The sequence below is a fragment of the Cibotium barometz genome, chromosome 24 (assembly GCF_041138505.1).
Source record: "Cibotium barometz isolate CiBa-2024 chromosome 24, ASM4113850v1, whole genome shotgun sequence".
NCBI lineage: Eukaryota > Viridiplantae > Streptophyta > Polypodiopsida > Cyatheales > Cibotiaceae > Cibotium > Cibotium barometz.
The window spans coordinates 31,813,710-31,827,301 of record NC_141069.1 but is presented as its reverse complement, the minus strand read 5'-3'; the positions used below and the strand labels follow the sequence as shown (position 1 = coordinate 31,827,301).

The window sequence follows — 13,592 nt, the reverse complement described above, 5'->3', positions numbered from 1 at the left end:
AAAGGTGATCTCTGTGGCCTCGGGGGACGCATAAGGATCATGCCACTCGTACTCGCCAGGGTCCCACTGGAGCCAGGCCAAGGGGCGCGCAGCATATGCCCATATGCGCCAATCAGAGTCCACATCTGCAGGGTCTGGATCAATATGGCACTTCTGAGAATCGGCGGCCACTACCCGTATCCTGTGAAAGATGCACTCTGCAACCAAAGGCGACTCCGCCTCCACTCTCTGAAGTCTGCCCTCATCCTGTATCTCATAGTAGAGGCATCTACCATCCTCAGTGCAAGCTCTGACAACTCCATTTGGTTGAGTTTGCAGAGAAATATGACCAGTTGAAGGTGGCAAAGTATGCCATGAGGCTGCAACTTTTATTCTAAATGCCACTGTGGGATGGAGAGTCCGATAAAGTGTGGGACCATTCAGTTGTAAAGGGGGTACTATGAGCTTACCGGTGTACTTTCTTGCTCTGGAGTTGAAGCCTGGACACTCAAGTTACAAGCTTGGCAATATTGATGTACAAGAGGGTTGCGCTAATAAGTACATGGCTCTTTTAGACTAAAAAAAAAAAAAACTTTCCAGAGAGCGTGTTTTTGGGCATTTTAGTGAACCTACCTACCTTCAACGGCTGGTATCTTCCCCTACCGAACTCCGATTTATGCATATGAGAGTTCTACAAACATCTACTCGAGATGAGCTTCGCAAGGAAGGTGTCGGCTTGGGATGATTGCGATGTGGTTGTCATCTAGGAGGACTTTTGTTGGATGTTCCAAGGGGGTAATCATAAGTTTTTCTGTCTGGGTGTGTGTATACATCTCAAGGTGTGTGAGGAGGAATATACTATAGAGGCAGTAGATACTCTCCCGTTTTCTTTCTCTCATCCTTTTTGGCGCCCCCACTGAGGATTGGAAGGCAGCTTCAACTAAGAGGTCTACAGGGTGATAATCGCTTGTAGATCAACTCAAGGCCTATGGCTAGCGAGGCGTTTGAGGTTTTCAAGGGCGGAAAAGGCGAAGATGTGGACAAATTCATACGACATGTCGAGTTGACCGCTCTGAAGAGTAATAGAGATGATGATGGATTCAAATTACGTCTTGTGAGCTTGCTAATGGAGGGTGAGGCTCGAGTATGGTACGAAAATACGCTCACCGAGGTGCAAAAAGGTAATTGGGCTCATCTCCGCGAAGCATTAAGAGGAAGATTTGAAAAAGCTGATGCTCCCGAGGAACTATGGAAGGAATTGAGTAGATTGCAGCAAGGAGAAGACCGAGATATCAATGAACAGGTAAACAGGTTTGAAGCTTGCTGGAGGAGAATCTTAAGAGGCCTGGAAGAGAATCAAGTACCTCCTGGTTTCTTGAAGAAGGACAGGTTTGTGTGTCTTTTACATAAGAGCATTAAAGACAAGGTAGAGCTCAAGGATCCAGGAACGTATGAAGAGGCTGTGAGGATAGCCAAGGAGCAGTGGAGAAAGAAGATAAGGAAGCAGGAAATGCTGAGTAAAGAAAGGGATGTTCCTTTCCATTATGGCGGATCTCTTGTGCCCTTTGGAGAATTAGTAAAGCCTCTACCTATGGATGTGCATCGTGAAAGAGAGCTTCATGTGGAAGCTCCAAAAGTAGCTGATCCTACTCAAGGTCAAGAGACCCTTCAACAGGAAATACAGAGGTTAACAGACCAAATTGGAAGCCTTAATATTGCTATGCAAGCAATTCAACAACAGCAGGTGAGGCGTCCTCAAGGAGAGCGAGCCCCAAGACCTCGCAATGAAAATGTCCAATGTTACAATTGTGGAGAGAGGGGTCATTATTCTCCCCAATGTCCCTTACCAAGAAGAGAGCCAGGTGGTATATATCCCATAGCCCCGAGGCAAAGAAATAATGTGAGAGAGGGCAATGTCAATGTACAGGTACCTCAAGGGCAAGAGCAGCAGCAGCACAGCAGGGCCAAAATCAAGCCCAGGCACCACCACAGTTTGCTGTTGGGATATTGGAAGCTGTTGAAGAAGGTGATGAGGAGGATGAGGCCGATGTGTTGGCATACAAAAGGAAAAGAGCACAAAAGTCAGAAACTGAAGAGGCCCGTAGGGAAGAAAAGTCAAGAATGAAGACTAGAAAAGACATGGATAAAGGGAAAGCACCGATGGAAATAGGAGAGTCGAGTAAACAAGGTGAAGCTAAAGCAAAGAGGAGAAGAAGGAAGGTCACCATGGACGACTTCCAGCTAGGAGAAGGGCAACCTGCTTATAGCCTTTTAGAAGACCTAAAGAAGAAGAAAGCAGATATTACCTATGGCCAGCTTTTAAACTTGAGTCCAAGTGTGAGAAAACATTGGCACAAACTAGCCTGAAGCGAGTCAAGGTGAAGAAGCCAGAAGCACATGTAGTGCAGCTTCACAAAGTCACTGATGTGTTACCTGTTATAGATGCTTGGGTGCATGGAAGAAGAGTAGGCAAGGCCTATATGGAAGAAGAGTAGGCAAGGCCTATATGGGGATAAGAAAGATCAAGCCCTCTGAAAAACTCTGTGGCATCACCCCAGTGTCCAAAACATACTGAAAACCCCTGCGGAGGCCTGGCCCCAAAAGGTCCCAATAGCGCATAAAAAGGCAGGCGCCAATCCGTCCTCCCCAGGGCAACTATGACGCGGAAGAACCCTCGAAGCCTCAACAAGCTCATCCTCTGAAAGGGGCTCACCCAACACTGTGCGCATATGATCTGTGACCCTCCTCTGCACATGGGCCCACACAGTCTGTCTGCAAGCATCACGTGCCTCCGTGGCTGGCTCCGCTGAAAGCAGGTCTCTATAGAACTCAGTGGCAATAGCTCTAATCTCCCCGGGCTCAGTGGCTAACGATCCGTCCTGCCTCTTGAGCTGGCGTACTCCTGCTCGAGCATGGCGGGGTCCGGTGATCTCAAAAAACTCCCCAAGCGACGCTCCCGCTCTCGTGTCTCTCCCAGCCGTGTCAAGGCTGTAGTGTGCAAAAAAGAGCTGAGCTCGATGGGTCCCTGGGCACACTGGCCTGCTGCATCCAGGTCAGAGATCTGGCTATCATGCCATATCCTCTCAATGTCCTCAAAAAGACTGGGGTCTGTAAGTATCCTCTCTGGGATCCTCAACTGCAAGCTGGTCTCCCGTGTCCTCTCTTCTAGTGTCAAAATAACTGGCGCATGGTCTGAAAAAGAGGTGCTAGAGCGAGAATGCCAACGGAGCCACCACGCTCCCCAGACGTGTCGCCCACATAGAAGCGATCAATCCGTGATAGATTAGTCCCTCCCTGCCGGCGATTCGACCGAGAAAAACTAAGACTGTCCTGAGAACGGGAGAAAGCCTCATGCTGCCATGCATCAGTGATCCGCAGTGTCATACAAAATCGCTCCCAAGCTGCAAGCTCCGTGCCGTGCACTGTAACATGACTGCCTCCCACCCTATCGGCTGGGTCCTCAAGCATGTTGAAGTCTCCCCCGACACACCAATGTGCGGCCTCGGGCAATGCATCTGTAACAAGGGTCCAGAACTCTGCTCTGGCACTAGCATGATTGGGTGCATAGACATTGAGCACACCAAAGTGCTCATCGTGCATCCTCAGAATAACATATTGTGCTCTACTAGGCACAATGACCCCGCAATCCACAATGGCCTGCCGCCATACATCCGCAATGACCATACATACTCCTCCCTGCCCACCCAAGGGGCCAAAACCTGCAAACCAAAATGTGTCCCATCTACCAGGCATCACCGAACCATATCTCCGAATCCTGCTCTCACTCAAATGGTGCTCCTGCATCATCAGAATATCAATACTGCCCCCAACCAGGCATCTCTGAAGCTCCTACCTCAAACAACCACGATAATGTACATAGTGTGCGCCGCCAAGGTCCTGTACATTCCATGAGATGATCCTCATGGATGACCTGCTGAGGTGGAGACTGTCTCAGCCATACGGCGGGCCTTCGCAAGCAGCTTGGATGGAGAGTAATCCCCATCCGCCGAGCAGCTACGAATCTGCCACCCGGTGTGCTGCAAGAGTCTCGGACCAGGCGCCAGTGGCTGTGTCCCATAGCGACTGCCTCCCGCTCAGAGAGAGAAACCTCATGTATGCATACATAGCCAGGGTCTCACGCTAGGTCTGCCACTATGCGAACCACCAAGTGTCGATTCCCGGAGGCATCCGCACTCCCGGTATCAAAGAAATGTGCCAACTCCCAAAGTCAGCCTATCACTTATGTCATCTCCAAATCGCTCACATGGTGAGAAAACTCAACTGCATGTGTCCTCAAAATACTAAGAGCGAGATCAAGAGTCCACTCTCGGTCGCTAGTGCCGCAAAGAGGGAAGGAGAAGGCCACGGCTGAATCAAGTGCCTCCTCCCCTCGGGCCGGAGGTATCACCACATGAACTCTGATGGGTACTGGCTCATGGGGGCCCTCCGCTCCAAAAAGGCGTGTAAAGGAGTAGTCAAAAGCCTTCGAGCGCTGTCTAGTGTCGAGACTACTCAGCCAACTGCGGATAGAGGATATCCGTGAAGCACGAATCGGCATGGTAGGTCTCCTCTGCGGTGCACGAGCAAGGTCGGTGCCCAGTGCCCGCCGGACTGCAGGTGAGCGCCAGGGTACTGCCAGTGCCTCCCGGGGAGCTGAGGCAAGCGGAGGGGGAGGAGGGGGGGGAGAGGGGGGTGGGGAAGGAGACGCTGAAAATGCGGGAGCCGGAACGGGAGGAGGCGAGGGTCGAAGCGAGGCGGAAGGGGGGGCGGGGGAGGGGGGGGTGGAGGAGAAGGGGGGGGGGGGGGGTGCTGGCATCTCCTGATCCTCAGTCTGCCCTGGGGGCGAAGGTGGGGGGGGGGTGCGAGCAGGCGGGGAAGGGCGAAGGCAGCTCGAGCAGAGGGGGGGGGGCGCGAAAGCTTCAGTGAGCGGGAAGCATTACGAGTACATCCTTATTTGTGTATTTAGCATATTCAATGCCTCTGTGGGCATTTGCAATGTTATCCATGATTTGTCACCTAGGCACAAGCATAAGGGTGATAGGTCTCTCCAATCTATCAATTTATCACATAGCTGTTTTTTAGGGAGCAAATGCACCAGCCCTTCCTCGCAAGAGGCTGGAAGCACTTCAGAGTGCCAACAGGTATTAAACTTCATTTTTGAGTGAATCTCAATACTCAAGAAAGAACTCTACTGTAAAACCATCCCAACCAGGAGATTTCCATTTCCCTAAACCACGCAGGGCATCATGCAACGTAAAAGACACTTCCATTTCCATTGCTTTTTGAGGTGCAACAATTTGGTTAATGTGCTCCAAAGAATGTGACATGCATGCAGGGTTTGCTGTGATGGCTGTGTAGGGGCAGCAAAAAGGGCAATAAAATGGTTCAATTCTTCTATCTCTAGCTGATGTTTATTTTGAGTCCACTGTCCATTGTCCTTTTTGAGTCTATGAATGGATTGACTCTGCTTGCAGATTCTTAAAGGCGGCCTTTGAATAGCAACCTTTATCATCGCAAGTTTTTTTGTCTTGCCCTAATTTCAAATCCTCTCTCTCTCTCTCTCTCTCTCTCTCTCTCACACACACACACACACACACACACACACAAAAGAAAAAGAATATTTGAGCATTTTTAAATCCTATTGTTATAACATGCTTGTAAATGGACATGTCCATTGCAGGCAGTTTTTACAGGTAGTCAGATAGGATACCAAATGGGAGAAGCAACAGAATTTCTCTCCAAAGGGCTCTTCCATGCAACACCTCATTGTGTACGGGTATGCATCTCTGTCATTAATGTTGAACTTATGTATAGGCTTGTGTGAGCATGTACATGGTGTGCATGCACATGTGTGCATGGGTGCTTTTAAATTCTCTCATTGCTTTTATTTTCAGGCATCAGCTGGCATTGATGCTGCTGGTGTAGTGAGAAACACTTTTGCCTTGTTCATGCAGCCCCACTGGTAAAAAACTGTTCTTCTAAGTCAATTGGACTTGCTATAGAGAGCAGGAGATCATTTATTGCCAAGCATCTTTTGTAAGGATTAGGTAAAGAAAAATGTAGAGAGAGCACGGAGAGGAACTGTGATGCTGTCACATGGTTGTTTTTTTTTTTGTTGTTTGTATCAGGGATCAGCCATTGAAAGTTGGACACGAGCAGGGTGATTCTAAGGATAAGGTAAACATCCAGCTCTCTCTCTCTCTCTCTCATGATATTAGTAAGAAATGGTCGTCTTACCAGCCATAGTTGTAACTGCAGGCTGGAAGTATTGGATATATCAACTTTGGGGATTTTTCAGAAGAAACACTGTCCAAGTACTATAAAGGAGAAGGCTAGCTTGGTAGGTTTTGCAACCTTCAAGGATAAGAGTCATAATGAGAAGGGACAAAGGAAGTTCAGTAGAAATTTGAAGAGTGCGCGCATGCATGTGCGCACGTGCTCAAGCACGCGCGCGCGCGCGCGCACACACACACACACACAGATGACTTCAGCTGGGGGAGCGTGCTAATGTGAAGGTTCACATCGCAACTGCATGTCTGTCAGCAACATCCTGTATCAATACATTCTTGAATTTGGTATTTTAAGGATCTTTATATGTAGAATTTATTGTCAAACCGGCGTGCTGGAAATGAGATGGTTTGCTAGGACTGTTTAAGTGTAAAGTAAAAGAATTTAGTCAACGGTGTTGCCCAGTTGTCCATGTTGTGTGGGTTACTACCCTTGTTAGACTACTCATTTAGCCATGGGAGAGCCAAATGGGGCGTACATATTATGATGATGTTGCGTCCTGGACCAACAATCACGGAATTGTAGCCAAGTTTTGTAGGTTTCCTAATGCTTTTTTTTCCCGGAAAAGAGGCTTCTATTAAGCACGAAAAGATTTTACAAAAAGAAGAGATTTCAGACCCCACACCCAAAAAATCTCCTAATCACCCTCACATCACATGAGGAATAAGAAGAGGTTGCGATACCACTTAAGTGCCCTTAAATGTCTTATACACCACTCCACCAGTTGCTTTGCATCTCTAAACCTCTCTCCATCGTGCCGAAAGCTGGTGACGTCATAAAGAAGTACACTTCCAAACCCTAAAAAACAAAATTTTTAGATTTCAACCCACTTTATTGGATGTACCCGACTGTGGGAACCTTTTCAGGTCTAATCTATTGTAAATGTTCAAGCACTTTGTGCCCATGGTTTGATTTAATAAATTCCTACAAAGGAGGAGGAGCCTATTCCTCTCTCAGTGAGGTCTTGTTCCTCTTTTCTTTGAATCCTACTTTCTTTCATCATTTGTGATCGTTGATTAAGCGGGTTTGTTAAAAGTAGTTTATTAAATTTGTGACTTTCATGTGTCCCTGCATTACATACACATGTGCTAGCACCATTATACTCCCGCTTCCCATGGCTAGTCTCAAAAAAGCTCCAAATAACCTGTCTGCCCAGTTTTTGAGTGCTACTTGTATAACCAATAGAACTACCTCGAAGACTTGAACTAACCATCACATTCGTTAGACTAAATCCACTGTTGATGCCATGCGACTCTAGCTCCCCCTCCTTGATGATGTGGCAATGCATGTGGTGGTATTAAATGAGGGGATATGTTGTGTCATCAATGATAAGGTGACATAATGAAGGGAAGATTGAGGTGCAATGCATGCCATGTGTATATGATATGTCAGACATGTGGGTACATGCATGGCCCACCTTAGTGTCTGTCTCCACCTAAGGTGGGCCATGCATGACACATGTATGGTCCACCTTAGGGTCTCGATCTGCCTCCACCTAAGATGGGTATATACATGGCCCACCTTAGGGTCTCCACCTAGGCTTGGTACATTACCTAACCTTGGTTACCAATCCTAGTATTGCTTAGGTTTAGGCTTGGAAGGGAAGAAACTACTTAAGAAGAGTTATTTTCACATAAAATAGATGAAATTAGATCTTTATTTTTACATAAAATAGATGAAATTAGATCTTTTCTTACTCAAATTAAACCAAAATGTTTTTCATAGATTCACCATAAGTAGCGCTACTATCTCACATAAAATAATTGCATAAACATAAAAAAAAATTCTATAATTAATTTACTAACTATGTTCAACTACTCTGAGATGGCGAAGTAAATTTCTAATAGAGATCTTTCTTGGACAATCTAACTGTTAAATATGAAATTCACCATATAACCACCTTTTCCTTATCATTACCTATCCTTATGCCATTTAATCAAGTAAAAATAATGTGATAAGATGTGTTGTACAAAAAAACTACTCTTTATATATCTTCAAAACATATAATAATTAATTTAAAATATAAGTTACTTGCAAAAATTACTCAATAAATCAAGATAAAATCACCATGATATGGTGTTATAGTGTGTAAAGAGGGGATGAAATTGGAAATAAAGCAAGAAAGTTATTAACATTTTAGCATCATACTATCTACCTGTTCAAATTTGGAACAGGCCATTTACACTATATTTGTGATGCGAGAAATTTGGCATTTAATTTTTTTTATTTTAACTAAACAATATTTTTAAGTGTATGACTAAGAGTGTGATGTTTTATTAGAAGATCTCAATGTTAAGTTTCTTTGCTAATTGGGTAAGATTAGTCATTTTTAGTAAGAAAATGATTGTTTTTTGCTACAAAATAGCTTTGAAGGTGTACCAAAGTGAGGACCCTTCTTGCACAGCCATCCCTTGTTGATTATCTTAAGAGCATGCATTGTGTTACATACCATTTCTTAGCCGTGCTACATTGTATCTACATTGATTATCACAGAGCATGGCTATTAACTAGCCCCTAGTGTTGTGCTTAAGCATCCTTATCAACCCGGATATGTACCCACTCTACACAACCTTGCCACCTTGTACGTATGGACCTTTACATAGCATCGCCCTCCTCTATAACCCCATCAATCCCATCACCTTGTTAATTGACCCTTTGCTTCACAGTCCCGATGCTCTTCTACGTCAAACACACTGCCTCTACTAGCTATCATAGCAAAGAAGAGAAAGCAAGCATATCAAGGAGGGGGAAAGTAACTGCAATGAAGAAGGGATGAAGAGGAAAAGAAGGAGAGGGAAAGAGGAAGGAAATGAAACCATACAAGAGATCGAGCTAGCATGCACAATATCTAGGAAACCGTCTCATTAGGTTAGTGTTGGTTGTTGCCATTAGTGGCCATTGTTTTTTCAAATGGTCATTTTTAATACCTTCATTGTTGGTTTCCATGGTAAATGGCCTTGTCTCTTGCTCGTAAACAAGGGCCTGAATTGTGGGTTAACAATGACCTTAGTATGGTTTAAGTATTAGCTTAGGCATGGTTTTAGAATGGTGGTCTAAATCTTGATGGCCTAACACATGTTCTTTAGGGTGGACTAATGGAGCCCTTATGATGGGCGAACTATGAATCTAAGCAAGCTTTAAAATGGTAGACCAATAAAGGTCTTAAGAATAGCCTTATGGTGGACCAACATTGGTACAAAAAAAACTTGTGTATTCATGAATATCTGTTATATCATGGAAAAGATTATCAAGCTCTAAGAAATGATGTAATTTTTGACTTTATGTTATTAATAATCATTTAATACTTTCAGCTGTCTTTTTTGGATTCTTTGCACATGTTTGCTTCTTCTTGTTGCAGAATGGATAGAGGTGAAAAGAAGAGAGCCTTGAAATTAATACACAAAGTGCCTTTGGTTTCTCCACCAAGGGTGCAAAGAGGGAGGAAAAATGATCCACTTCGTGAGACTCAGTGGATGGAAGTGCTGCTCATCCAATTGGTCTTTAATTAGGTGAAAATATTCTAAATAGTAAGGTAGAGCTAGACAAATCTATTAACAATTTGGTTGACAATGTTACATGTGGTGAGAGGAAGAGCGAGAAAGTTCTATTTTCACACGTGCTTAACATGGGGAAACACATGATAAGGATGAGATGGAATTGGAGCTCATTGACATTGACTTGCAGTCGTTGACTTGAAATTGGTCGTGCCAGTGGTGGTGATGTTATTGAGAAGTGCATGCTCTTAAGCTTGGATGATTGTCCTCAAACTTTGTTATTTATGCAGATTGATTCCATATTCTAGAGTGAGAGGATTAAGAAGTGTTGTGGCATCACTTATGATTTCCTTTTAGTAATCCTTTCAGTACGAGGGTTATCTTACTAAGAAATGAGTCTCATTATGTAAATGTGCTAGAGCATAGGCACAAGTGAGTGTACTAAAATTAGAAGCTCACCTCTATGGAGAGAACTAGATGCAGCTTTTGAGAAATCACAAGAAATTAGAAGCTCTTAGTCACCTCTATGGAGAGAAGTGGATGGATCCTTTGAGAAAGAGATTACAAGAAATTACAAGCAAGAGGGAATGTACATTTATGTCCAATAAAATGTTTTATGTGGGGAACCATCGCATCATAGCATCACACCATGGTATGGCTGTCATTGATTGATGAGGCCTACAAGGAGACAAAATCCAATCTTATAAGAGTTATCTACACATTGATAGATCCTAGAAGGACAAGAAAAATTGCATTGTTGGTAGGGCTGCGAAGAATGAATTCTTATGTATCTCGCTTTCTTAAAAGTAACCCATAAGTTTCTTTAATACTTTGAATTTATGAAGCTTTGAAAATTAATTTAACGTCCCAGTCCCATTTATTTTTTTATTCAAGAGTGCGGTGCCCAAGTATTTTTGAGCTCTTTTCCATGTGAGGAGATGCGGAGAGTAAAGAAAGCCAAAGGAAAGAAGCCATAATTTTCCTTGACTCAAGATTACTTGTCTTGTATTCCAAGTGCATGCACATGGATGATTTTAAAAATGGTTTTGCCCTTTTGGAATACGTGGAGTAATTCACCCAAGGCCTCTCCATACGATGTCCTTGGCAAAGATTATCCAGCAACTTGGCATGCTTGATTAGGAAATACCCTTCTTTAAGAAAAGAGGGAGATTCCTCCATTTTGCCACCAATCTTAGGGCCTTCTTCTATAAAATCTATCCACTGTCCAATTCTACTTGCATAGATTTTCCTGATTTCTGATCTAGGACTAATATACACAAGCATCTAGGGGAAATAAAAGAATGAGTACTGCCAGAATTAATCAAAAGCTTAAAGTTCTTACCCTGATAATCTGTTAGTGCTTGAATGACAGAGAATTGATGATTCTCACCTTGATGCTCAATAGCAACATGAATTCGTCCTTTTTCTTCATTCACTAGCTTTGCCACAGTGGCAACCTTGACTCCTGCTGTTTGGGGTGAAACTCTTTCTCTTCGGTTTCCTCGATTTTGGGAGGGAAGTTTGAAACTACTTTGTACTGAAGCTGCAGGTCATGTTGGAATCCTCCCTTTGGAACTTTCTTGACTCTGGCGAGGGAATCATTGGTTAAGAATGGTTACTTGGCAGCTCTCCCTCCCCCCCCCTTCCCGAGGCTTAACAAGAAAGTAATCTCACTGACATAAAAAATGATGAGGAATACTCTAGGACTTTCTATCAACTATGGTCAAGTCTCAAGCACTCTCAAACGTAATAAATTTGATCCATCCCTTAATCCCCTTTTTCAAAGATACATTCATCAAGCCTAACCTCGTCTGGCCCATGCGTAGCTACCACCCAACCACATAGTCACAGGATCCGATATTCAAATTTAAGGGTGGATTGTTCCCGTATACAAGGAGTTTCTCACCCAAGCCAAATAGCTAACACTTTAACACACAATAGAAAATAGAAACCTCCATAAAGTAAATTTTTTACTCATGCACACACTATCCAACTATCAATAAAGAAAACAGTCTACACAAAGTAGTATAATTTAAAAAAAATCTTCTTTTCATCCCTTGGTAACTGTGGCTAGCCCATCATAGTCTCATCTAACCACCATCAACTCGCCATGGATATAATCCTCGATTACCATCAGCAACCTACCATGATCACATCTTCCTCATCACATGACCTAGGTTCATTGGTACATGGGAGCCCATCATTTTTTAGGCCCATTTAGGAGTCAAGGGCTAGCCACGATCATACCACTCCCTCGCCTATGGTTGGATTCACGTGTTAGCACAACACCATAGAGGATAGATTCCCCAAGATGCGTGAGGCTCACTACATACCAGTGGTCAATTCAAATAATAATATAATCATTTGTAAAAACAACTAAAAGACAATGAATAACAAGGCGCCATACATCATTCTCGGCATGGTATGCTCTTCTAGCTTTGAGACTTCAATTAAATTCTAGTCTTTGGGGTTCATTTAAAATTGGGGAGTTAATTATACTATCTCTAGAATTCTTCCCAAAACTTATCTACATTCATGATGACCATAACTCTATGTCCTTATATTTTTTTCTCTACGAGCAATTTATACTATATCTAGTCTAATTTCATGCATAAATATGTTTTCTCTAATATGTTGATTTACCATTCAAAAAATATGGGATTTTCATAAATTCAAGAATCAATCCTATTTTATGAGAGAATATCAATTCTACACTCATTTGCATAATTAAAGTCGAATTGGAATGGTTGACTAAGGTTTATATATGCAAAAGTTAGCTACAGGTGAACTAAGATCTAAGCTCAATCTTTGTTCTTAAAAATTATGCAAAGGCTTAAATTCAAATAATAAAGGCAAAGTTTTGAAAGAACACATTAACAAATAGATTAAAGTAAATGCCAAATTTTGAATATAGACTTGAAGTACCTTTGATAAATTGACTTGGGGGATGTACAGGGAGTTGATGTAGAGTAATGCAAGCATCCTTCCTTCCTACAAAGCCACGCCTAGAAAAAAGCTCTTCCCAAGGTGCAAAAGTGTTGACAATAATTCACAACTACCAAAAAGAGGCTTGTACAAAGCCTAAGAATAGCATCAAGTACAAGATACGACACAAAAATCAAGACAAAATTAACCTCATAGTGCTCTAGAAAAAGAGCTTGGGAAATTAGCTCTCCCCCTCCCTCATTTAACTTGAAAAGTGATTATTTGAGTGTTCAGAATAGCCTTTCGTTATAATGAGCCACTTCCACCCCTTCCTCAATTTTTGGTAAATTGTATACATGCAAACCACTCCTTTGACCATGCTTTTATATACATGTAAAGCACTCCTTTGATCATGCTTTTATCCTTTTCTCATATAAATAGCTTGGATATGCACAGCTCCACATATTTTTACTCTTTTCATATAAACCACTTTTTTTTTTGAAGACTTTATTTAACCTTCCAACCCTTAGTCCAAACCTATTAAATCATTTAACCTTAGATGCATGGTTTCACAATTTAATCGATTTATGCAATTACACGCGCTATTATTTTGGACAAGTTTTCCTATTATTCTTCACTCCAATTTTCTTATTATTTTTAATGTGCATACTTTCTTATTTTTCAAAGGCCATAATTTAACTCACACTAACCTATTTTGTGACTTAAGGATGTTCAAGGTTCATATATGCACATGTTGACGATGTGTAAATTATTATCTTGTAGCAAGATGGTTTTAATTCTCAATAGGTTTTGATACTAGGTGACAGAAGTTATTTGATCGATGAGCTTGCTGGTTGCCACTTCTACATCAAGTTTTTAAAGAAGGATATTTACATACTTGAAAGA

The 13,592-nt window shown here is 42.8% G+C and overlaps 2 protein-coding genes across 3 annotated transcripts in view; both read left to right on the top strand.

The window, feature by feature from the left end:
- LOC147625189 (2-oxoglutarate (2OG) and Fe(II)-dependent oxygenase superfamily protein) overlaps positions 1-6,851 on the top strand; it is a 141,214-nt gene extending 134,363 nt beyond the window's left edge. For both annotated transcript variants that reach the window (XM_086818447.1, XM_086818446.1), the window contains 4 exons: positions 5,660-5,755; positions 5,874-5,941; positions 6,108-6,156; positions 6,238-6,851. In XM_086818447.1, coding sequence (XP_086674573.1) covers positions 5,660-5,755; positions 5,874-5,941; positions 6,108-6,156; positions 6,238-6,315 — 291 coding nt within the window. In that variant the 3' untranslated portion in view covers positions 6,316-6,851. The remainder of the gene's footprint in view (positions 1-5,659; positions 5,756-5,873; positions 5,942-6,107; positions 6,157-6,237) is intronic.
- Positions 250-2,922, top strand: LOC147625190 (uncharacterized). The gene has a single exon (XM_086818955.1). It carries the CDS (start codon positions 968-970, stop codon positions 2,102-2,104), a length of 1,137 nt encoding a protein of 378 aa, XP_086675081.1. The 5' UTR covers positions 250-967; the 3' UTR covers positions 2,105-2,922.
- Positions 6,852-13,592: the final 6,741 nt, after the last annotated feature.